The sequence below is a fragment of the Oncorhynchus kisutch genome, linkage group LG18, assembly GCF_002021735.2.
Source record: "Oncorhynchus kisutch isolate 150728-3 linkage group LG18, Okis_V2, whole genome shotgun sequence".
In the NCBI taxonomy this organism is placed as follows: Eukaryota; Metazoa; Chordata; class Actinopteri; order Salmoniformes; family Salmonidae; genus Oncorhynchus; species Oncorhynchus kisutch.
In genome coordinates this window covers 29,673,227-29,699,694 of record NC_034191.2, presented here as the reverse complement: position 1 = coordinate 29,699,694, position 26,468 = coordinate 29,673,227, and the positions used below count along the sequence as shown (strand labels likewise).

At 40.9% G+C, this 26,468-nt stretch overlaps 2 protein-coding genes and 2 non-coding genes across 4 annotated transcripts; 3 read left to right on the top strand and 1 right to left on the bottom strand.

Moving 5' to 3' along the window:
- Positions 1–177: 177 nt before the first annotated feature.
- LOC109875579 (T-complex protein 1 subunit zeta-like) lies at positions 178–15,608 on the top strand. The gene is made up of 14 exons (XM_020467933.2): positions 178–699; positions 3,231–3,294; positions 3,541–3,675; positions 3,939–4,112; positions 11,414–11,517; positions 11,618–11,728; positions 12,148–12,307; positions 12,568–12,650; positions 12,939–13,035; positions 13,337–13,484; positions 14,256–14,389; positions 14,811–14,913; positions 15,036–15,108; positions 15,220–15,608. Exons 1-14 carry the CDS (start codon positions 563–565, stop codon positions 15,290–15,292), a joined length of 1,596 nt encoding a protein of 531 aa, XP_020323522.1. The 5' UTR covers positions 178–562; the 3' UTR covers positions 15,293–15,608.
- Positions 3,321–3,459, top strand: LOC116354902 (small nucleolar RNA SNORA22). Its single transcript, XR_004204112.1, has one exon. It is a non-coding gene; the product is annotated as a small nucleolar RNA SNORA22 (small nucleolar RNA).
- LOC116354901 (small nucleolar RNA SNORA15) lies at positions 13,671–13,804 on the top strand. The gene has a single exon (XR_004204111.1). It is a non-coding gene; the product is annotated as a small nucleolar RNA SNORA15 (small nucleolar RNA).
- Positions 15,609–22,038: 6,430 nt separating the features above from the next.
- On the bottom strand, positions 22,039–26,371 carry LOC109875580 (coiled-coil-helix-coiled-coil-helix domain-containing protein 2). Its single transcript, XM_020467934.2, has 4 exons — positions 26,105–26,371; positions 25,327–25,585; positions 24,898–25,123; positions 22,039–22,798 (listed from the first exon to the last, which is right to left on the bottom strand). The coding sequence occupies exons 1-4, from the start codon at positions 26,152–26,154 to the stop codon at positions 22,788–22,790; spliced, it is 546 nt and encodes a 181-aa protein (XP_020323523.1). The 5' UTR covers positions 26,155–26,371; the 3' UTR covers positions 22,039–22,787.
- Between the last annotated feature and the right edge of the window lie 97 nt (positions 26,372–26,468).

Genomic DNA, 26,468 nt, shown 5'->3' with positions numbered 1-26,468 from the left:
AAAATAAATACAAATTAAAACTCCGACAGTGGTTTTTCTCAAAGTTAAAAATAAAATATATATATTTTTTTAAGTATAGCGCCTCCAATTGCATTGTCTTTTTGACAGTGTGACCAATGACATCTCTTTTTACATCTACATTTGCTTTTTATGTTCATACTCATAGCATTTCATTTTACACATGTGCAATACAAAGTTGTTGCTCATGATGGTAGAGCTTAGAAAGGCGCAGTGAGTGCACTTTGTAATTGATTTATAAATCGCATACAATTATAAACAGCCCAGTTTGAACAGATTTGTATTACGTCCCGTTCAGCGCCAAATTGAATCTCGTGAACAAACAGGTTGACTCCTTTCTTTCGATATTTGAGTGAACTGTTGTTTCACCAATCAGGGTAATTTGGATTTCCGTCTAACAGCTGGCCAATGAAATACAGTAAGGCGGGACCACTGTCAATTTCCGCACGTGAAGCCCAGAGAGTTCCAGAAACCGGCCTCTGTTAGTTTAGCCGTTACTGTAAATTATACAGCGTGGATTAACTGAATAGCTCATGCTTACACCATGACTGCAATAAAGGCATTAAACCCGAAAGCTGAGGTGGCCCGTGCTCAAGCCGCTCTTGCAGTAAATATCAGCGCTGCGCGTGGTCTTCAGGATGTGCTCAAAAGTAATTTGGGACCAAAAGGAACAATGAAAATGTGAGTGCGACTGGTCATGCTAGCTAGCTAGCTAGCTAGCTAGCTAGCTAGCATGCTGCTACTACTACTGCTGCTAGCTTTAGCTAGCATCGTGGTAGCCTGGCAGCCAGTAGGCCATTTATGGTATTAAACATGTTTCTTTTGTCAGATCCATTGTAGACCGTAGTTTCTAAGAAACTAATCTTGCTAGATAGTGGATTTCCTAGTCAACACCAAAATACTTGTTTTAACTAACGTTACTGTTAGTTAGCTTTGATTTAGCTAGCCGAATATGTACTAATAGGAACCTACCGTTACTAGTACAGTAGTACTCCTTACAGGGATACTTCAGGATTTTGGTAATGAGGGCCTTTATCTACTTCTCCAAAGTTGGGTAACGTTAAACTCGTGGATACCATGTTTGTCTCTGCGTGCAGTTTGAAGGAAGTTGCTAACTAGCACAATTGAACAATGCACTAGCATTAGAACAGTCACTAAAAGTTTGAGCATAGCCGCGGGAACTATTAAAAAAAATATATATATTTATATATCACACACACGGTACCAGTCAAAAGTTTGGGCACCTACTCATTCCAGGGTTTAAATTATTATTTTTTAGATTATTTTCTATATTGTAGAAATGAAGTGAAGACATCAAAACTATGAAATGACACATGGAATCGTGTAGTAACAAATCAAAATATATTTGGAGGTTCTTAAAAGTAGCCACCCTTTGCCTTCATGACAGATTTGCAAACTCTTATCACAATGCTAAATCATACTGGCTGGATTTCTGCCTGCTTGAACTCCAATAACTCAGATACACATGAAATGACCCTGGGAATCGATAGAACATCGCTCAGATGCACAAAAACAATATAACATAAAAAATGGGTGAAGCTTATCTTTAACCATAATCTAACCCCTAGTAGGCTGGACACATGACATTTGTAACGCTTTTCTCTAATAAAAACTAGTTCATTGCATCTGTGCTGGAGCCCAGTTTCATAGTATTACCATATGTCCCAGCTGCCTGCCATAGTTTAAGTAATCATGAAAAAAGAGGCCTTATTTTAGGACATTTTTTCACCCTGCCAGCTCCTATTAGTTCTGTTGAGCACTGTGGCATCAACTCGCCTTCCGAACGTTCTAATCCCAGTTTATTGTTCAACGTCACAATTAGAGGTGGACCGATTAATTAGGTCCGATTTCAAGTTTTCATAACAATTGGAAATAGGTATTTTTGGGCGCTGATTTGCCGATTAAAAAAAATTATTTATTTTATTATAATAATTTGTTATACCTTTATTTAACTAGGCAGGTCAGTTAAGAACACATTCTTATTTTCAATGACGGCCTAGTGGTGGGTTAACTGCCTTGTTCAGAGGCAGAACGACAGATTTTCACCTTGTCAGCTCGGGGGTTCCAATCTTGCAACCTTACAGTTAACTAGACCAACGCAATAACGACCTGCCTCTCTCTCATTGCACTCCACAAGGAGACTGCCTGTTAGGTGAATGCAGTAAGCCAAGGTATGTTGCTAGCTAGCATTAAACTTATTTTATAAACAACAATCATAATCACTAGTTAACTACACATGGTTGATGATATTATCTAGCGTGTCCTGCGTTGCATATAATCTGACTGAGCATACAAGTATCTAAGTATCTGACTGAGCGGTGGTAGGCAGAAGCAGGCGCGTAAACATTAATTGAAACAGCACTTTCGTGCGTTTTGCCAGCAGCTCTTCGTTGTGCATCAAGCATTGCGCTTTTTATGACTTCAAGCCTATCAACTCCCGAGATGAGGCTCGTGTAACCGAAGTGAAATGGCCAGCTAGTTAGCGCCCGCTAATTGTCGTTGTATTGCTGGTTCGAGGCCAGGGAGGAGCGAGGAGAGGGAATGGAAGCTATACTGTTACACTGGCAATACTAAAGTGCCAATAAGAACATCCAATCGTCAAAGGTTAATGAAATACAAATGGTATAGAGAGAAATAGTCCTATAATTCCTATAATAACTACAACCTAAAACTTCTTACCTGGGAATATTGAAGACTCATGTTATAAGGAACCACCAGCTTTCATATGTTCTCATGTTCTGAGCAAGGAACTCAAACGTTAGCTTTCTTACATTGCACATATTGCACTTTTTCTTTCTTCTCCAAAACGTATTATTTAAACCAAATTGAACATGTTTCATGATTTACTTGAGGCTAAATTGATTATATTGATGTATTATATTAAGTTAAAATAAGTCATTCAGTATTGTTGGAATTGAAATTATTACACACAAAAAAATAATGGCAGATTAATCGGTAGCAGCTTTTTTGGTCCTCCAATAATCGGTATCGGCGCTGAAAAATCATAATCGGTCGACCTCTACTTTAGAGACTAACTTAAAAGCTGACTGTATCATAGTTTATATACAACTAGTCTTATTGCCTTCTAGCTATACTCACATGATTAGAGACATAAGCCTACAATGCATCTAGTAATGTATTAAATATGCAAACATGACTCTAACAAATTATTTTTGTGTGCTTACTTGCAGGCTTGTATCAGGGGCTGGTGACATAAAGTTGACCAAAGATGGTAATGTCTTGTTGCACGAAATGGTAAGAAAAATGTTCCCATGAGTTTGATGCACAGTGAACACCCATGTCTGCTTCTTTTGTATCTCCCCTGGATTTTACTCTGTGCTAGAGTAAAGTTTGGTCTGTAACCTCTGTATTGGAGGAGTTGCATTCTCCTCCACATGTATTCAACAGACTAGTACATTTCATCTAACAGCTGTAACCTTACTAAGTGTGAGATAGATTGCTTTATATTCTTGCTTTGACACATGTCTTTTTTTCAATCAGCAAATCCAGCATCCGACGGCATCCTTGATTGCCAAAGTGGCTACGGCACAGGATGACATCACAGGTGACGGTACAACATCCAATGTGCTCATCATTGGGGAGCTCCTGAAACAAGCAGACCTGTATGTGTCAGAGGTGAGATTTGGCTTGGGAGAAGCCTCAAACATGTCATTGAAATACCCTTTTCAACAATGGTAATTTCATTGTTGAAAGAAGGGATTTTGATGAAGAATTTCATTTTTAGCAAGGTCGTGTGATAGTTAATTGATAAATGTAGAATCAGTGCAACTAAAGCAGGTTGCAGAATCTGCATCCCAGTACCATTAGTTAACCCCCTATTCCTGTGTTTTTTTTCCCTAACCGGTTTTGTGATTTTGTTTTTCCCCCCCACCAAAAAGGGTCTCCACCCACGGATAATAGCAGAAGGTTTTGAGGCAGCCAAGGATAAGGCTCTGGAGGTGCTGGAGGAGATGAAGGTGACCAGAGAGATGGACAGAGAGACTCTCATCCACGTGGCCCGCACCTCCCTCAGAACCAAGGTCCATGCTGAGCTGGCTGATCTCCTCACAGAGGTAGGAGTGTGTGTTTGACTGTTTGTTGTGAGTGGTGGGTTGGAGAGTTCATGAATCTGGCTTACATTACTTTATTGCTTGTCAAGCAAGCACTTGTCCAGATCTGTGTTCAAACTATTTGAAATCTTTCAAATACTTAGAGCAGAGATGGGTAACTCCAGTCCGTGGGGGACGGAGTGATGTCACACTTCTTCCCCATCATGATGATCATCATCATGATATTCATTTTAGCTGATTTACTTGAGTCAGGTGCTGTTGCACTGTCTACCAGTACCAAAACGTCATGATGCTTATGATACCAACATTTTAGAATACCGTAGTAACGTTTCATATGATACTATTGACTTTTTTAGCCCTACCGTTCTAAAGAACCTGATGGCACCTGTTGATAAAATGTTTATAAAGTCAGTTTTGTTTAAATATAGGTGAATTTAACTTCATATGGTATAGGGGACGCTTGCGTCTCACTTGGGGGGAAAAACAGGGAAAATGCAGCGCGGCAAATTCAAATAATGATATAAAATCAAACATTCGTTAAATCACACATGTAAGATACTCAATTAAAGCTACACTCGTTGTGAATCCAGCCAACATGTCAGATTTTAAAAAGCTTTGCGGCGAAAGCATTAAGAAGCTATTCTATGATGATAGCACTGTCAATAAAGAGGGTAGCGTATTTCAAACCTGCAGGCGCTACACAAAACGCTGAAATAAAATATAAAACATGCATTACCTTTGACAAGCTTCTTTTGTTGGCACTCCAATATGTCCCATAAACATCACAATTGGTCCTTTTTTCCCCGATTTAATTCCGTCCATATATACCCAAAATGTCCATTTATAAAGCACGTTTGATCCAGAAAGAAACAGCTTACAAAAACAGAACGTCACTATAAAACATTTCAAAAGTTGCCTATAAACTTTGCCAAAATATTTCAAACTACTTTTGTAATACAACTTTAGGTATTTTTAAACGTTAATAATCGATCAAATTGAAGATGGGGCAATCTGTATTCAATACAGCAAGTAAACAAACCATGCTCCTTTTTATATCTGGTGCAACTCTCAATAGGGTAACCTTGTTCCAGGATGTGCTTCTTCTTTGCACAAATGAATAACATCAACCAAATTCCAAAGAATGGTGACATCCAGTGGAAGTGGTAGGGACCATTTTACAGTTCCTATCAAATATCCCTTGGCAAAGACAACAGAGGGAACGGTCAGGGGCAAAAAAGAGGGAAAAAAATCTGAACAGTTAGTCCTCAGGGTTTTGCCTGCTACATAAGTTCTGTGCCAGGTCTAGACGGCATGTAATGTTTTAAAAGTTGGGAGTATGTGTGTTTGTGGAAGAGTGGTGTGTGTTTAAGAGTGCATGTTAACTGAATAGTGAAGGTTTCATGCAGTGTTTTCCCCTTACTGACACAATGACATGCAGATCATTATGCATGTTTATCACAGGCGGTTGGTGGCAGCTTTATCAGGGGAGGACGGGCTCGTGGTAATGGCTGGAGCGCATTTGGTGGATTGGTGTCAAACACATGGTTTCTATTAGTGATGCGCTGATTTTGCGGCCTTTTAACCACTTAACTGTACTAGAATGCTTATCACACACACATGGACGCAGCGGTCTAAGGCACTGCAACAGGCGTCACTACAGTCCTTGGTTCGAATCCAGGCTGTATCACATCCGGCCTTCATTGGGAGTCCCATAGGGCGGCGCACAATTGGGCCAAACCCAGACGATGCTGGGCATCATTGTAAATAAGATTTTGTTCTTAACTAACTTGTCTAGTTAAATAAAGATTACACACACCACACTCACCAAAAAGTTATTTTGTTGGCATTTACATATGTCCCCATTACCAGTAAAACATAATCAAAACCGATTTCTTTCACTTACTTGCTGTGCTGTTTCGTTGTTAATTTTGTAGTTTCATTCTCCACCAGGATTTCTATAAAATGCAGTTTGGGTCTTTGGTCAAATAGTGTTATTTGACACGCAATCAGGACCCGAATATGACTGCACGTCACATAATAATTTAACACGTTCATACATCTTTTACACAGCGTAATCAATGTGTATTAACTATCAATCGTATTTCATGTCACAACGATTCATTCATCAATACGTATGCTATGATGCTGGTAGAGTTGTCTCGCGCACCTACAGTGCTAGTCATAAAAATAAAATAAAAAAGCTATCTAGCTCATGGATGCAAACAATGTTCTTCCCCAAAAACATAGCAAAACGACATCTGTTTCAGTAGCTACAGTGGGGCAAAAAAGTATTTAGTCAGCCACCAATTGTGCAAGTTCTCCCACTTAAAAATATGAGAGAGGCCTGTAATTTTCATCATAGGTACGCTTCAACTATGACAGACAAAATTAGGGAAAAAATCCAGAAAATCACATTGTAGGATTTTTTTATGAATTTATTTGCAAATTGTGGTGGAAAATAAGTATTTGGTCACCTACAAACAAGCAAGATTTCTGGCTCTCACAGACCTGTAACTTCTTTAAGAGGCTCCTCTGTCCTCCACTCGTTACCTGTATTAATGGCACCTGTTGGAACTTGTTATCAGTATAAAAGACCCATGTCCACAACCTCAAACAGTCACACTTCAAACTCCACTATGGTCAAGACCAAAGAGCTGTCAAAGGACACCAGAAACAAAATTGTAGACCTGCACCAGGCTGGGAAGACTTCATCTGCAATAGGTAAGCAGCTTGGTTTGAAGAAATCAACTGTGGGAGCAATTATTAGGAAATGGAGGACATACAAGACCACTGATGATCTCCCTCGATCTGGGGCTCCACGCAAGATCTCACCCCGTGGGGTCAAAATGATCACAAGAACGGTGAGCAAAAATCCCAGAACCACACGGGGGAACCTAGTGAATGATCTGCAGAGAGCTGGGACCAAATTAACAAAGCCTACCATCAGTAACACACTACGCCGCCAGGGATTCAAATCCTGCAGTGCCAGACGTGTCCCCCTGCTTAAGCCAGTACATGTCCATGCCCGTCTGAAGTTTGCTAGAGAGCATTTGGATGATCCAGAAGAAGATTGGGAGAATGTCAAATGGTCAGATGAAACCAAAATATAACTTTTTGGTAAAAACTCAACTCGTTGTGTTTGGAGGACAAAGAATGCTGAGTTGCATCCAAAGAACACCATACCTACTGTGAAGCATGGGGGTGGAAACATCAACAACTGTTTTTCTGCAAAGGGAACAGGACGACTGATCCATGTAAAGGAAAGAATGAATGGGGCCATGTATCGTGAGATTTTGAGTAAAAACCTCCTTCCATCAGCAAGGGCATTGAAGATGAAACGTGGCTGGATCTTTCAGCATGACAATGATCTCAAACACACCGCCCGGGCAACGGAGTGGCTTCGTAAGAAGCATTTCAAGGTCCTGGAGTGGCCTAGCCAGTCTCCAGATCTCAACCCCATAGAAAATCTTTGGAGGGAGTTGAAAGTCTGTGTTGCCCAGCAACAGCCCCAAAACATCACTGCTCTAGAGGAGATCTGCATGGAGGAATGAGCCAAAATACCAGCAATAGTGTGTGAACCTTGTGAAGACTTACAGAAAATGTTTGACCTCTGTCATTGCCAACAAAGGGTATATAACAAAGTATTGAAATAAACTTTTGTTATTGACCAAATACTTTTTTCCCACCATAATTTGCAAATAAATTCAATAAAAATACTACAATGTGATTTTTCTGGATTTTTTTCCTCATTTTGTCTGTCATAGTTGAAGTGTACCTATGATGAAAATTACGGGCCTCATCTTTTTAAGTGGGAGAACTTGTACAATTGGTGGCTGACTACATACTTTTTTGCCCCACTGTATATAGTTAGCTCGCTAACTATATAGGTAGGTATCATCTAAAATAACCCTAATTTAGAAGACTGTTCTTATCTGTCCTCCATGGTGGTTGGTAGGGCTGCACATTTTGGGGATTATTCAGACGTGGAAACTTTCCATGGGAATTAACAGAAATGTATGCAAATTAATATTAATACCATTTAAATATAGATGTTTTTTGCATTGGGATATATTTATCATATGGAGACAGAAACATAAACCTTTTTACCTTATCATAAGTAGACATAATTGCAAATGATTAAATCCTTCCAATAGAAATAAAAACAATTTAGTTAAGAATTGAACTTTTAATTAAATGAGTTCACTCTTCACATGGGATGATTTTATGGAACAACAAAAAGGGAATATTGAATGATCCCCAATGATCCATCGCATCTCCCAAAAATGTTTTGAACATGAGTAAAATGATAGTTTCTGGACTAAAGCTTTGGTTGTCTTCCTCACAGGCTTTCATGCCTTCTCACTGAACCTCTTCAATGTCCACCTATTGAACTTCAGATGCTGAGGCCTCATCTTCACTGTCACTTTCCAACCTTGTTGAGGATGGATCGTTGTCAAGCTCAAAAAGCCTCAAATTGATCTCTGCACCATACAGGCTGCTCTTGCCAGCATGCTTGGGGTCCAACATGTACGCTGCGGCATGTATGGGCTTCAGGCAGACGTCTTCATGCTTTTTGATATATTTCAGAACTGCAGTTTCCTCTGCTTGGAGCAACAGTTAGTGGGCAGGGCAGTACGGATTTCTTCTCTTACATCTGCAAGCAGAGTCTAAACATCAGACAGGATGGCATTGTCTTCCTCAATCCATGCAATGTCTACTGCTATAGATTTCTGGCTGCTTACCACTCTCCCAAATATATCATCCAGGAGGATCCTCTTGATGGGGCTGTCCACATCGGCAAACTGTGATATGGCCATTTCTCGGAGAGACTCCTTCCTCTCCAGGAGACTGTCAACACCCCAACAGGTGTTGCTGGGCAGCTTCAATGTGGTCTTCTTATTCTTCTCACTTTTCCTGGTGAGGTAGGTTGCTGCTATAACTTGATGACCATTCACATACCTAGCCATTTCCTTGGCTCTCTTGTAGAGTGTCCATTGTTTTCAGTGCCATGATGTCCTTGAGGAGCAGATTCAATGCATGAGCCGCACAGCCAATGGGTGTGATGTGAGGGTAGGACTCCTCCACTTTAAACCAAGTAGCCTTCATGTATGCAGCATTGTCTGTCACTAGTGCAAATACCTTCTGTGTCCAAGGTCATTGATCACTGCCTTCAACTCATCTGCAATGTAGAGACCGGTGTGTCTGTTTTCCCTTGTCTGTGCTGTTGTAGAATACTGGTTGAGGGGTGGAGATGAGGTAGCTAATTATTCCTTGCCCACAAACATGCGACCACCCATCAGAGATGATTTGCTTGAACTTCACTTGAACTCTGTTGAACTCTGCATCCAGCAAATGAGTAGATAAAGCATGTCTTGTTGGAGTGTATGCTGGGCGAAGAACATTCATAAATCTCTTCCAATACACAGTGCCTGTGATCATCAGAGGTGAAGCAGTTGCATACACAGCTCGAGCAAGACATTCATCAGCATTTCTGACTACGTTCCTCCATTTGGTCAAAAAACATTCTGATTCCAGGAGAACCATGAGCTGTTGCTATCGATAATGTGTCTGATTTATAGTTTTCACCACGAATAGAAGTAGAGGGACTTTTGTCAGAGATTGCTTCTTGTGAGCGCTGAGGGAACATTATGCACTTGGCCAGATGATTCTGTATCTTTGTTGCATTCTTCACATATAATTTGGCACAGTATTTGCAAATGTACACAGCTTTTCCTTCTACATTAGCTGCAGTGAAATGTCTCCACGCATCAGATAATGCCTGTGGCATTTTCCTGTAAAAATTAAGGGAAAAAACGTTTTCTAAAACCCCAAATACAATTCCATGTACAGATAAATAGTTAAGCAGTTAGATTAAACTCCTTTGTAAGATACATGTTTTAAAATGAAACATGTATGGAAACAGGTGAATTAACACAACCCAGTTTAGCAGGTTCAAGCAAGCTAAAAACCCATATGGTAGCAAAAACTAACTAGCAGAAATTGTTAACAAGTTAGAAATGATTTAAACACATTTTGCTGTAGGCTTCTATTTACTAGTCAACAAAAAATCATGTATGTCATAAAATATATTCTCCCCACCCAGTATTGTAATCAAAACATACCAGAAAGCATGCAGTCCTTGGCCCAGACAGTGTAGTAGTGTGGGCTCAATAGCATCTCATTAGTGTGCAAGATCTTGAGAATCAGCTGTACATGTGATGTAAGAGTGCACTGCACGTGTGATGGAAGAATGCACTGTGCATGCAGAGGGTTGCAATTCGATTGAATTGGGGATAGTTTAACCAAAAAATGCCACAAGATCTTGTGTATGGCAGTGCTACTGATGGTAGTGGTGGCGCTTGGCTTGCATGTGCAAATTCAGAACACACAACATTCTAGAATAGAACTGTCATTTGACATGTCAAATTAACCACTTATTTAATGCGTCAAATAGTGTTTGACGTGTATAATTTGACACGCAGACCCAAACGGCGTTCCATAGTATGTTGTGAAGCTAATAGCAGTGATGCTATTACTGTGGTACTCCGATAGGGCAACATCTGGAAAATAGCGCACTTGATAACGGTGGTGTGTACCGGTGCTTGACCAGTCGCGAAAGCCAACATCACCCACGACAGAAAACGGTTGCTTGTTAAGGGCAATGAATTCCATTATCAATTTTTAATGGATTTCGCCTTTTGAGTTGTCTCACGGAAATGTTCTTTCAAATGACTGCTCGATCCACACAGCAGACATTGTGGGTTAGGTTAGGAATGCCGTGTTGCACAAAATTTTCCGTAGCGTCATTACGTCATTTACATACATTATATAGGTATGCACATCAACTTTGACATCGGTTTTGCACATCGCCATTAAACTAGACATCGGGCCGATACCGATGTTGGCATTTTTAGCTAATATCGTCAGATTTTGTTATGTTCATCGATATATTGTGCATCTTTAGTTTCTATGTGTTTGATGCCTTTCCATTTGTGCCGTTCCAGCCATTATGAGCCATCCTCCCTTCAGCAGCCTCCACTGATGTATATTCCTTCCTCCCATTCAATGTGTGTGTTGTATTGAGTAGAAGTGTGAATTTCAGTGACAGGTTTTTGGAGAACGTTTAGCAAATGTGAACAAGCGTCCGGGGCGAGCATGACGCTAGGCCACTTTTTGTTTGCGATTTTTAAATTTTCACTCTGTGGACAAGCTCAATCAAGCAATACTGTAATTGATGTACTTGTCATCTGATTGAATGATAAGTGCATCTAACTTCACCCCTTCACTTTGTGGATATTTTGCAGGCTGTGGTAGATGCTGTGCTGGCTATCCACAGACCCAACGAGCCTATTGACCTGTTCATGGTGGAGATCATGGAGATGAAGCATAAGACTGACAGCGACACACAGTGAGTGTACATCTCTCTCATACACACTCACATGACAGTCACTGACACGGAGTACATTCAAATTCTGTCCTACATTGTGACTTTTGTGTCCCCTCCCTAGGCTGATACGAGGCCTGGTGTTGGACCACGGTGCCCGTCATCCTGACATGAAGAAACGGGTGGAGGATGCCTTTGTGCTCACTTGCAACGCCTCTTTGGAATATGAGAAAACGTCAGTATAATGTTGGCGCAGCTAGCTTTGCCTTTTACTATCTGGAATATATTTGTAGGCATGGACACATTCTGTGTTACTCTCAGTAGTAGATGCATTCAGACAACATGCAAAAGCATCCTTTCACATCTTTACTAAGGTGAGTGCTGTCTTGTGCCTCACCTACTGCATGGAGAAGTTAATACAAGTACAGCAGTTGAGTTAATTTAAGAGATGAGGCAACGCTCTTTATAAGCAGCAGTGAATTTAGGTAATTGTAAAGTCACTATTTATAGGATGTACCTACTACAGTAAGGAGGCTTGTGGTGTGTCCGCCTATGTTGTATACTTTCCCAATGGAGTGTCCTCAGCAGTTTGTGAAAAGAGCATGCATGGGTTTATAAACTGTTAGTTCACATAAACCCCTGCTTTACTTTCAGCGAGGTGAACTCTGGCTTCTTCTACAAGAGTGCTGGCGAGAGGGAGAAGCTGGTGGCTGCTGAGAGGAAGTTCATTGAGGAGCGCGTGAAGAAGATAATCGAGCTCAAGAATGCAGTGTGTGCTGATAACAACAAAGGCTTTGTGGTCCTCAACCAGAAGGTATGACCAGGAAGTTGCTTTTTTCACCAGTGAAGAAATTATTTTGGAAATGTGGACTGTGATCTTTCAAAGGAAATGATTTGAAGACTCATGCAATACTATGACGGTACAATGAACATCCCTGTGTGCTTTCTTTGAGCTGCATTCTCCTCCACATGTATTCAGCAGACCAGTACATTCAGTGTTGCACCATATTAAAGTTGTATTGATTGGAATTATATTTTTGATATTTAATGAACCCAACTGTATTTTCCTCACAGGGAATTGACCCATATTCCCTGGATGCTCTGGCCAAAGAGGGCATTGTAGCTCTCCGTAGGACCAAGAGGAGGAACATGGAAAGGTAAAATAAATATAGCCTGCCTCCCTTTTTGTTTACAAGCTTAAACAGTGCATTTTGCTGAGGTACACTTCTTAGGCTTGGACCAATTATGTTACTCTTGTCAGTGGTAAAATCAGTCCGATACAATGCAAAAGCATATTTTCACTGCTACTTTACTAAATGTGAGTGCAGTCCTGTGCCTCACCTACTCAGTAGAGGAGTGAATACAATGTGTCTGTGTTACTACTTTTGAATTATTTACTTTGTTTTGTTGACCTGTCTGCCCCCGGTCTCTTCCCCTCCCCTCAGACTCACCCTGGCCTGTGGAGGTATCGCCATGAACTCTTTTGAAGACCTCACTCCAGAATGCCTGGGCCAGGCTGGTCTGGTCTATGAACACACACTGGTGAGTTAACATGCTGGTTCTTTACCTCATGACCAGAACAAGCAGTCATAAATAGTCTATACCAGTCTGCTTCCCAAATAGTTGGTACAGAATTCCTCCTGTTGTGTGTGGAATCACTGTCCAAATTCACCATACTGAGTAAGGATACTAAAGGGGCCTATCGGCTTGCCTTGTCCCTTCTTTCCAATACTATGAAAATCTATGATTTGGTAAAAATGTGTATAAGATATCATGGTGGTGAAAGATGTAATGTTGTGGTTTATCATGAAGTTAAATATGTAGTGGTTTCTCCCCCATACAGGGTGAGGAGAAGTACACATTCATAGAGAAGTGTGGGAACCCCCGGTCAGTGACCCTGCTGGTAAAGGGACCCAACAAACACACCCTGACTCAGATCAAAGACGCAGTCAGGGATGGGCTCAGGGCCGTCAAGAACGCCATCGAGGACGGTACGTAACGATGCAATGGAAGTTCAAACCCTGTTCATCTGGCACTCCAGGCAGGATTAATCTGAAACTATTTGAATCCTGCTCCGTTAGGCTTTACCATAAGATGATAGATTGAGTGGGGGAGTCTTTGATTTGATCAAGATGTGGCTGATTCTGTAAATGCTGATTGTTGAAATAGATTTGTAGGCATGGATGAATTCTGTGTCACTCTGTCAGTAGTGGATGCAGTCAGACACCATGCAAAAGCATCCTTTCATTTCTTTACTAAGAGTGAGTGTTGTCCTGTGCCTCACCTACTCAATAGAGGAGTGAATACAAGTCAAGCTTGGGACTATAAGGTTCTATCTGTTTTTTAATCTTATTTTATTGCCATAGCCTTGTTCTGTTCAATGTTCTCTACTTATGTATATACTTAATACCTCAATTCATGTGGTTAAGTTCAAAAGAATACAAGATAGGAATTGCTGATACCATTCAAACCAATGAGGGTTCGGAACTTTAAAGCCAATTATCTCAATCATATTTTTGCAGATAGAACCTTATAGTCCTAAGCTCTCGAAGTAGCTAGTTTTAGTGCATACACAAATTTCAGGTTACGTCCCACTGTCAAGACCCAAAAGAATGTTGATTATTCTGGTCAGATAGCATCCATTAATCTTCAAACTTAGCCTCAAATCACTTTATTATGTTTGTCAATGTGTGCCTGACTGAGCTCTTCAGTACTGCTTATCAGCTGTTGTTCAGAGACTGACCCCAGTGTTGACTTTGCAGGCTGCGTGGTGTCAGGGGCCGGGGCCTTTGAGGTGGCTGTGCATGATGCTCTGATAAAGCATAAACTGTTAGTGAAGGGCCGGGCTCAGCTGGGTGTGCAGGCTTTCGCGGATGCCCTCCTCATCATCCCTAAGGTATGTAATGAGTCTTAAAACAAAGGTTTAAAGTTTTCTTTGTCAATGCCTTCCATGCTTTGACATTCTATTGATAAAACGCTGGCAATTAAGAATATCTAGCTTTTAGATTAAGGGATGCTTTAGGATTTTGACAATTAGACCCTTTATCTACTTCCCAAGAGTCTGATGAACTTATGTTTCTGCGCGCAGTTTGAAGAAAGTTGGTAGCTAGCGCAATTGTTAAGTAGTGTTAGCAAGCATTGGATTGTGAAACTACCTCTTAACTTCCTTCATACTGGACACCGAGACAAAAATGGTATCCACGAGTTCATCTGGCTCTGGGGAAGTACATAAGGGCCTCATTGACAAAATCCTGAAGTAACCCTTTAAGAAAAGTATTGCTGTCTACTGCTAATTGACTTTGTTTCTTTCTCTCCAGGTACTAGCCCAGAACTCTGGGTATGATCCAATGGAGACCCTGGTCAAACTCCAGACTGAGTACAAAGAGAGTGGTCAGCTGGTTGGAGTGGACCTGAGTTCTGGTATCGAATGTTTTTTTCCTAAAAGCTCAAATTGGGTGTATATATGGCTTTATTTCACATCATACCCATTTCCTATGTCAAATAAAAAAAACGATTAAAATTGACCCATTACCTTTCTTTAGGTGAACCTATGGTCGCTTCAGAAGCTGGGGTTTGGGATAACTACAGTGTTAAGAAACAACTCCTTCATTCATGGTAAGAACACACCCTTTTAAAATCTCAAATCAGTATTACCCTGTAGATTTAAGAATCAATGACCCTTTGGATTAAACTGATGTTGATTTGTGTTTTTTTTTCTGTACACAGCACGGTAATAGCCAGCAACATCCTGTTGGTGGATGAGATCATGAGAGCAGGCATGTCATCCCTGAAGGGCTAAGGTCAGAACCGATGACCTCTTGTGGATGACTACCGCTTAAGATTCTAGTTATTAGAGCAGCCTCGTAGAATAACTAGGGGAATAAATGGACCAGTATTAGGTTCTCATAGGTGATGAATGGAGAATGCTCTTGTTCCCCTGCTTGTTGATATGTCCCTTCTGTCATATTATACATGGACACTCCATTTCATCCCACAAATGAGTTAATTTCCCGCCCAAAAATGTGTTCTTGTTTTGTGTTTTGCTATGGATCATACCAAGAATGTGTATAAACCTCACTCTTAGTATGTAATAAACCTGTAGCTTGGCTCTGTGATGTTGAGTTTGCAGCTCATTATAATCCGTCTATTTAGTCATACATTTGCACAATTTAGGATGCATCAATTTCAGATTTATAATAAATAAAATTCATCCAAAAATTTGCACACAATTTAAGTGTTCTAACACTCCCTTAAGCAGTTTGCAGTATAACCTACAATGTACAGTACCAGTCAAGTTTCTTTATTTCTACATTATAGAATAGTGAAGACATCAAACTATGAAGTAACATAAACAAATCCAAATATATTTTCCATTTGAGATTCTTCAAAGTAGCCACGCATTGCCTTGACAGCGTTGCGCACTCAACCAGCTTCATGAGGTAGTTACCTGGAATGTAATTCAATTAACAGGTGTGCCTTAAGTTAATTGATAATCTCTTTATGCATTGGATCCAATCAGTTGTGTTCTGACATGGTAGGGGGGTAAACAAGTTGGTCTTTTACCAAATAGGGCAAAGTCTATATGTAAAGAACAGCTAAAATAGGCAAAGAGAAACAACATTCCATCATTATTTTAAGACATGGTCAGTCTGGAAAATTTCTTCAAGTGCAGTTGCAAAAACCATTAGGCGCTATGATGAAACTGGCTCTCATGAGGACCGGAAAGGAAAGGAAGATCCAGAGTTACCTCTGCTGCAGAGGATAAGTTTATTAGTTAACTGCACCTCAAATGTTTCAGAGTTCAATTAGGAGACTGCGTGAATCAGGCCTTCATGGTTGAATTGCTGAGAAGAAGAAAGAACAGACTTGCTTGGGCCAAGAAACACGACCTGTGGAAATCTGTCGAGTCCAAATTTGAGATTTTTGGTTCCAACCGCCCTGTCTTTGTGAGAGACAGTAGGTGAACGGATGATCTCCGTGTGTGGTTCCCACCATGAAGCATGGAGGTGTTGTGATGGTGCTTTTTTTGGTTACAGATTTATTTAGAATTCAAGGTACACTTAACCAGCATTTTGCAGCGAGGCGCAAACCAGATGGCGTATATAATTTGTTTTTCAACGTGACAATGACCCAACACTTCCAGGCTGTGTTAGGTGCTATTTGAGCGAGGAGAGTGATGAAGTGCTGCATCAGATCACCTGATGTCAGCCCAATTGAGATGGTTTTGGATGGGTTTGACCGCAGTGTGAAGGAAAAGCAGCCAACAAGTGCTCAGCATTTGTTGGAAAAGCATTCCTCATAAAGCTGGTTGAGAGAATGCAACGCTGTCAAAGGCAAAGGGTAGCTATTTAAAATATTTAACACTTGTTTTGGTTACTACATTATTTCATAGTTTGTCTTCATTATTGTTCTACAATGTAGAAAAAAATAAAAAGGAAAGAAAATCACTAGCTTCATAGTACTAAGAAGCTTTTGCAGCAGTGCTGAGTTGAAGCTCATACAGTTGAAATGACCTTTTTAACCATAATGTAACACACTTCCCATCCAGGAATAATTCAGTAGGGTGCAATATTTCAGAACACAAATCTATATAATAGAATGGACACCATTCTTTATCAATGCAGTGTCACTGGCTTTGAGGTCCAGAGTTGAGGGTATAAGTGATTGTTATAAACAGATATTTCACTGTGGATGTCATCTAGCTACTTGTTCTGTACTAAACACAGCGGACCAATATTCCTCAGTGCATGTCTTTTGAGGGTATAGTTCTAGGACATTTCTCACGTCTTCGTTATAATTCATCTATTGTTTAAAATGGTGGTTCTCAAACCTCTACTCTGGGACGCCCAGAAGTTTAACAATTTTGTTGTAGCTCTAAACTAGCTCACCTGATTCACCTATATAAGGCATTGATGATTAGTGATGAATTGAATCAGGTGTGCAAGCTCTGGAATAGATCAAATATATGAAACGGCTTAGAGTCCCCAAGGAGAGGTTTAAGAACCACTGGTTTTAAAGACATACCAGTCAAGCGACAAATAGCTGCAATCCATTGGTATGGATTTTCAGACCCAGCCTCCCCCTTTTTCTCCAAACATAACAATGGTCATTATGGCCAAACAGTTCTATTTTTGTTTCATCAGACCAGAGGACATTTCTCCAAAGAGTACGATCTTTGTCCCCATGTGCAGTTGCAAACTGTAGTCTGGCTTTTTTATGACGGTTTTGGAGCAGTGGTTTCTTCCTTGCTGAGCGAACTTTCAGGTTATATCGATATAGGACTCATTTTACTGTAGATATAGATACCTTTGTACCTGTTTCCTCCAGCATCTTCACATGGTCCTTTGCTGCTGTTCTGGGATTGATTTGCACTTTTCGTACCAAAGTACATTCATCTCTAGGCGACAGACTGTATCATTTCTGAGCGGTATGATGGCTGCGTGGTCCCATGGTGTTTGTACTTGCGTACTATTGTCTGTACAGATGAATGTGGTACCTTCAGGCATTTGGAAATGGCTCCCAAGGATGAACCAACCTTGTGGAGGTCTACAATTTTTTTGCTGATTTCTATTGATTTTCCCATGATGTCAAGCAAAGAGGCACTGAGTTTGAAGGTAGGCCTTGAAATACATCCACAGGTACACCTCCAATTGACTCAAATGATGTCAATTAGCCTATCAGAAGCTTCTAATGCCATGACACCATTTTCTGGAATTTTCCAAGCTGTTTAAAGGCACAGTCAACTTAGTGTATGTAAACTTCTGACCCACTGGAATTGTGATACAGTGAATTATAAGTGAAATAATCTGTCTAAACAATTGTTGGTAAAATTACTTGTGTCATGCACAAAGAAGATGCCCTAACCAACTTGCCAAAACTATAGTTTGTTAATTAACAAGAAATTTGTGGAGTGGTTTAAAAGCGAGTTTTAATGACTCTAACCTAAGTGTATGTAAACTTCCGACTTCAACTGTATCTTAAGTCCATTAAAGGGACAATAATGTTTGTATAATGGTGTTATTTTGCTTACTGATGTTGTCCATTCCATAAACTTCTTTGAGAATATCAATCTCCTTCACTGTGGCCACTTTGATCTCCTCGATCTCTGCAGCCGAGATCTTGTCAGAAGGAGTGATGTCGATGATCTTGACTGCATAGTCCTGAGGCACAAGGACAGGAAAAACAAACGTCAACAAAAAACATCACACATATTTCACGTTTTGATTTTATTTGTACAGATGAATACTTAAGTGGAACTGCACTTATTAGATGTGTTCCAGAACAAAGAAACAATGGCAATGTGCCCCTCCAGGGATTTGAACCGACAACCCTCTGATCACCACTCTCTTCACTTTATAGGATGTAATCTCAGACACCCAGAACTAAAATCTTGTGTAATTGCGTCAGTCACTATTAAATTCTGGGGGGAGCATGGAGGTACTATAATTAGAGGGTAAACATGTTAGAAAATGTACTGACGAAACTAGCGAAGTCTCATCTCAATCTCTCTAAATTGAAACTCTCAGCCAGTTTCGGGCCAGTCTATGGGCAAAATGTCCCCTTCCCAAATTAAAAAAATGCGAAATCATGATTTGTCCAAATGATAAGCGACACATAATCTGCGTACCAGAACCATGTTTCTCATTAGTCGTCGAATTCCAGTCTGTCGACAGATGCACATAACACAAATGGTAGTAGCATCTGTCCACGAGATTATATAGGACGTAATACAAACCTAAGTAAACCAATACAGGACACAATGTGTATCTAATGCAGAACATTTACTTGAGCTAAAATCTCACAAGGCTGAGACTGATTGTCTATCCCTATCAGATAGATATTTAAATATTTGAAGCACAGCTTTATATATTAAGGTAGCCTCTACAACATGTTCATCCTTACCATTTTCTTTTTGAGAACCCTCTTCGGATGTAGGCCTACACCATATAATGACAAAGCTGCATTAGGCCACAAAAGAAAGTACATCTCAGTATATTGAAATGCGGGTGTTCTCTCCACGTGTGCAGGAAACTGACACGATAATACAAGGGATGTGTATGTTATGCAATAATATATGGTGTGCTTTTGTGTGACCATGTCAGAGCCCACTGGCCCAATCAGAACAGTGGTATAGTGCGTCACCAGGAGTAATGGCTAACTTATTCACACACACCCATGGTTAGGGGGTGTGTCCACTTCAAAACAACACTCTAGGGACATAAAGTGCACATACAATAGCTAGGTTGGAGTACTGTACATACTATAATACATTATCTCGTGATGGGATCTGGATTTGAGGTTTATCATCAAGGTTTTCGTAAAGGCAAATGGTTATCTTGTGCTGGCATGGGTAGAATGGCTCGGTTAGTTGGAGTATGATGTTGGCAACACCAGGGTTGTGGTGGGTTTTATTCCCATGTGGCCCACATACTGCATGTGTTTTTTATGTACAAAACACTACAATGAATTGTCTCCTCTTTGATCTGTCCTGTCTTTGTTAAATTTTTGTGAATTGCTGTGTGAATCTGAGTGGGATGACATGACTCTACTAGCTGACCAATGACTGGTAGTGTTCAGTGCCAAAACCTTGGTCCTAAAACATGTTCAAATGAACACTGCCCGGCTCAACAATGCAGTTTAGTTACGTAATGGCATACCGCTCGACTAACAAACAACACACAGTGACACAAAGGATGTCACTGATGACCGGGTTTACTAGTGAGTTCACAGAACCCAAACTCCCTTCCATAACCAGTCTAGACTGAGGTGAGGTTGGTGTGTGTTTAGAGTTGGACATCTCATTGAATTGGTTCTTTTGTTTAGAGTTTCATTTCTGTGGAGATTATGTTCTAGTCTGGTCCCAGATAATATGGTCACTGTGATGCATTGCCAAACATTGTTGAGTTGACATGCAAGTTTGTTACGGGTGTGCAACACAAACAGATCTGGAGCCAGGCTATTTCTATGCAGTGAATGAATAGAAAATGGGTTCATGCTCTTTTTACCTCCGAGGTTCATGTCAACAATCCCATATGACATACAAATGATACCATACCTTCCAAGATCTCATTGGGGTCATATTTGCCATAGAACTCCTGAGCTCCCACCCAATCTGGGATCTCATCCTCTTGGTCATGTTGGCGTGACTGGTTATCTAGGGCTACTAGACTACTGTACTGATGCCCACAAGCTGAAGAAAAAACACAGGTAATATACAGGGCAAACTCACTTTCTCATTGAACTGAGCTGCATTTGTGAAGTTGATTGCCCTTTTAACAAAACATGTCATACATTTATCAAATCTAACACAGTGAAATGTATAACATTAAGTAAAAATTAAATTCCCCCCAAATAATTCCATTCCGAACTCTAACAGCAATATAAGTAAGCACATAGGAGACAATTGATGTAGGTTTTTGATGACAGTAGCCCTATTGTTTTGAAAACAATGGTTGTATAAAATAAACACACAGGAGGCATGTGCAAACGGCAAATGGACCCTTTAATGATTGGGTCTGGATATAGGTCTAATAAACAATAGCTAGGTTGGAGACCCGGGATAGAGGTGCAGATGCCATGTTGAACTGGTGTAAATGCTGGCTCTGTACTGACATTTCGAAGCGCCCCCCGCGGGTAGCCATGAAGAGGGAAAGAACAACGTGTGACAGAATGTAGACATATCTATGCTATTTCACACTAGGTAATTCATAAACCCATGCCAATATAAAAAATAAACATTGATTTCGTTCACGCGTTATGCCGGAACTAGGATACTGGTAATGTTCGAATAGCTAACTGGTGGCAGTTATACACGTGTCGCTTCAACCAGTTAACAAGTCGGGCATTTCTGAATTTCTTAGTTCCGACTAGCACGTGAATTAAATCGCCATTATATAATGATTACATTTTAGTTAAAAATATTCCAAAAGTGTCCAATATATTATATGGACTGATAAATGTAACCATTACTAGATAGAATTGTCATCATAAATGCAAGCGAGCGTTGCATTTTGTGGGATACACGACGAGACAATATTGTTCCGTTCTTAGTGAGCATCGTCAGCCTTTGTCACACGTTGATATTCAATCGGTTAGCATTTCTATCAAGTCATTTGAGAAGAAACAAATCAGCCATAATTGCTGTCGTACATTTGGCTCCTATCAACATTTGCCATTTTAAATAGCAATCTTGTCAAGTTGAACAAACACGACATTCTTACGATCAACACTTACCGTATCAAGAGCAGGCATTCAACATCTTCTTGATGAAATAACACTAGCCCCCCCCCCCCCCCCAAAAAAACGATTCCTCTCTGCTAGATCCCCTTCAGTTTGCATGTAACATAATCATATAAAACTGGGCATAACAGCTGGCACATAAATAGACGTACTGTAGTAGTAAACCTTCAATAAAAGAAACGGCATAATAATAACTGCATGTTCTTCTTGCTGTAGCCTAGCGTTAGTTAAGACAAATGTTCCACAATGATTGATGATCCAATTTATGTAACACTGCATCACATTATCAGGGATAGGAGAATGGGATTCAGAAGAGTCTTTAATGTGAAGCGCTTTATTAGATCCTAAACTTGTTACAAGCAAATTGCGACTGTACAACCCTAATCCAGATATGATGGAAATGGGTGGACCAAGGGAATATCTACCAACAATGAAGTTTACATTGATCTATGAGGGAGTTAGCCTGGCATCCGAACGGATTTCAAACACTACTTTGTCTGATTTAACCAGGCTATGAGGGAATATTACTGTTAAAATACATCAGGTAGATTTACAACTAATCTTGTCCCCAGCCGGCTGAGACTAGGGACCAGACTAATTTACAACAGGGGTGTATTCATTACGATGCTGTAGCAAAACATGGTCGGTTACAAAACGTTTTGCAACCAAAAGCGTTTACTCCCAACAGAAAACGTTTTGCAACGAAAACAAGTTTCTATTGGATAAATTCAGGTAGGTCCCTCCCCGTTACATTCCGTTTGCTCTGGTTGGTTCTTAAAGGTAAACAGTTTCCGTTACAATACGCAATGAATACACCCCATGTTTAAGCATTAAAGACAAACGTGTAGTTTATTTTTTTGCATGTTTTCATTTGAAATGACTTATTACAAGCTTCACAGCATCAACCCTAGGAAAATGTTTTTAAATTGTCCATATATGATGATTAACAGTTATTTGATCAAGTGCCAAAACAAAGCAAAGTCTATCAAGTGTTTGTAAATTACTTCTTTAAGTGTTGAGTGTGTATGTTCAGCGTTGCTGGGGTTGTTTGTCTCTCAGGACATCCCTGTGGAGGAAAAATACAAATTTACTTTAGGGAAATTGTACATTTTGTCATTTTTATTGATAGAGGACTCCAGAGGCAATGCATGGCAGCAGCACAACCCCAACATCAACATTAAAGAAAACATTTTGTGAAATAAAAAAACAGTAACTCCCTAACCGGGAATGGAGGACAGTCCTTACTCACAGTGAAATCAAATGTGTGAGAGCCTGGCATGAGCGCCGACACATTTCATGATTTAATGTCTCATAGTTCTGCATCACCTTGTGGCCACTCAGTGTATTGCATACATTTGTGGTTAATATTCTTGGCCCCCAAGATCTTTAAGTGGGACCTTGTAACTATGACAACATACATTAGTGGGCCTAGGTACAGTTTGAGTGGTGTTCAACAAATGAGGTCAGTTGACTCAAGTCAGTCTTAATAAAATGAACACCTGACACTTACAGAACACTAGTCTGGTTCCTCGATGAAAAACAGTCGCTGCCATAAAACTTTATAAATTCAGCAAAAAAATAAACATCCTCACTGTCAACTGCATTTATTTTCAGCAAACTAAATATTTGTATTTACATAAGATTCAACAACAGACAAACTGAACAAGTTCCACAGACATGTGACTAACAGAAATGGAACAATTTGTCCCTGAACAAAGGGGGTGGTGGGTCAAAATCAAAAGTAACATTAAGTACTGCAGCGCATCTCCTCCCATGGACTGCACCAGATTTGCCAGTTCTTGCTGTGAGATGTTACCCCACTCTTCCACCAAGGCACCTGCAAGTTCCCAGACATTTCTGGGGGGGGGGGGAAATGGCCCTAGCCCCCACCCTCCGATCCAACAGGTCCCAGATGTGCTCAATGGGATTAAGATCCGAGCTCTTCGCTGGTCATGGCAGAACACTGACATTCCCGTCTTGCAGGAAATCACGCACAGAACGAGCAGTATGGCTGGTGGCATTGCCATGCTGGAGGGTCATGTCAGGATGAGCCTGCAGGAAGGGTACCAATTGAGGGAGGAGGATGTCTTCCCTGTAACGCACGGTGTTGAGATTGCCTGCAATGACAAGCTCAGTCCGATGATGCTGTGACACAACACCCCAGACCACGACGGACCCTCCACCTCAATCCCACTCCAGAGAACAGGCCTCGGTGTAACGCTCATTCCTTCGACGATAAACGCAAATCCGACCATTACCCCCGGTGAGAAAAAACCACGACTCGTCAGTGAAGAGCACTTTTTGCCAGTCCTGTCTGGTCCAGCGACGGTGGGTTTGTGCCCATAAGTGACGTTTTTGCCGGTGATGTCTGGTGAGGACCTGCCTTACAACAGGTCTACAAGCCGTCAGTCCAGCCTATTGCGGACAGGCTGAGCACTGATGGAGGGATTGTGCGTTCCTGGTGTAACTAGGACAGTTGTTGTTCCCATCCTGTACCTGTCCCAAAGGTGTGATGTTCGGATGTACCCATCCTGTGCAGGTGTTGTTACACGTGGTCTGCCACTGCGAGGACGATCAGCTGTCCGTCCTGTCTTAGGCGTCTCACAGTACAGACATTTCAATTTATTACCCTGGCCAAATCTGCAGTCCTCATGCCTCCTCGCAGCATGCCTAAGGCACGTTCACGCAGATGAGCAGGGACCCTGGGCATCTTTATTTTGACGTTTTTCTGAGTCCGTAGAAAGGCCTCTTTAGTGTCCTAGTTTTCATAACTGTGACCTTAATTGCCTACCGTCTAAGCTGTTCCACAGGTGCATGTTCATTAATTGTTTATGGTTCATTGAACAAACATGGGAAACATTGTTTAAATCCTTTACAATGAAGATCTGTGAAGTTTTGGAATTTTACCAATTATCTTTGAAAGACAGGGTCCTGAAAAAGGTGATGTTTATTTTTTTGCTGAGTTTATTAATCCTATTCCAAAAGGTGACAATGACACCAGGTAAGGCAAGCGATAGGCAACAAGTCAATTGATCAAATCTAATGAATGCATAAAATAGTCACTATCACTATTTAAAACTTTCAGGGATACATAAAAGCACCCTCTTTTTCACAAATATGTCCAGTAACAGCTAAGATTGTATTAACACACACTTTTAGACTCACCATTTGAGAACTTGCACTGCTTGAGCACCTCGCTGAAGCCCTCACAGAGTTTCAGGTCGCTCTGGGTCTGAGCACACTCAATAAACTGCTTGAGCTCATATGAGCAGGATCCATGCTGTGGTGCAGGCTCCTGCTGGAACATGGACTGGGGCTGCTGCTGATACTGGGCTGGCTGGTACATGGGAGGTGGCTGTTGGTACTGCTGCTGGTACTGCTGGGGCTGCTCCTGAGAAGCAAAGCATTGGAGGTTAGTGTTGATGTTATTCTCAACTATTTAGATGCTCTTTAAGGCCTGGCACAGGGTATAATCCTAAATGGCTTATCCTCTCTCTGACTCACTCATACTCATCACTAACTGGGCTACATGACACAAAGCCACTTCAATCCCATGGCCCTGTCACTCACTGTGACTAAGCAGTGATCACCTACCTGGTAGGTGACATCAGGCTTGGCAGCCTCTTGGCTTCCTCCGCCCCCACCCATTCCTCCAGTCATTGCATGGCCGATCATGTGCCCTGCGGCTGAGCCAACGGCTACCCCAGCGGCTGTGGTGGCCATCTGCGCAAACATGCCTGGCTGCCGGGGGGCAACAGCGGCTGGGGCAGCCATGGCGGACGGGGGGGCATGGGCAGGCGCGTAGGATGGAGGTGGTGCAGCCCTGGCCATGGGGGGTTGCGGTGGAGCCATCCTGGTTTTTAAGAGAAAGTGCATTCATTACATGAGCAATCAAGTGACAACACTCAATCATGTGTCACTGAAGAACTTGAATTAAGTCAATGAACAGCATCAACCTCAGTAAATTATTCTGGGCCAATTCAGTAACTTAGATCAAAGTAAATTAAGGTAGTGTAAACATTAGCCTACCAGATATTTATTCAGTACATTTAGTTACTTGTCTTATTATTACTATCAGTTTCACCTAACTACACCAGCAGTGTCTAGCAAGCTAGCTAGTAGTTGTGCCAGCTGCCTAACTAGCTAGCCCAAAATACCATATTTATATCTAACTACTACATTTGTTATCTTGCTAACGTTAGATTACTATTATAACACCTTTGAAATACAGACACCACGTGAAATATAGACTAGGGAAATTATACAAGCCTTGCGAGCAAGTAAAATCAGGCAACTAGCGTTAGTAAATTTAGCATCAAGTTAGCTAGCTGGCAATGCGTTGTTAATGTCATGACTTTGTCAATTTTCATACCGGGCTGGAGGGGCCATCCTTGACGTCCGGCTTCTGCTTCCTCTTGGCATTTTTGATAAAGATAGCTAGCTAGTCAAATATAACAAGAAAAGTAGTTCGTATTTGAAGACTCAACTCAGTACAGTAGCTAATGTGTCTGTGTCTAATCGACCTTCGTAGGACTAAAAAAGACTGCTGTTCCGGAAGTTTCTAAGTGTCACGTCATATTTTGTACCTGTAACTTCCGGTGAAAAGACGACTTGTTTTGAATCTTTTGTAATCTGTTGTAATATGTAGCCTTTCATAATCATGACTCCGTGCCAAAAAAAAACGTTACGTATGTAAGGCTAGCTCATGACGCTAAGTATTCTCTGATATATATTTT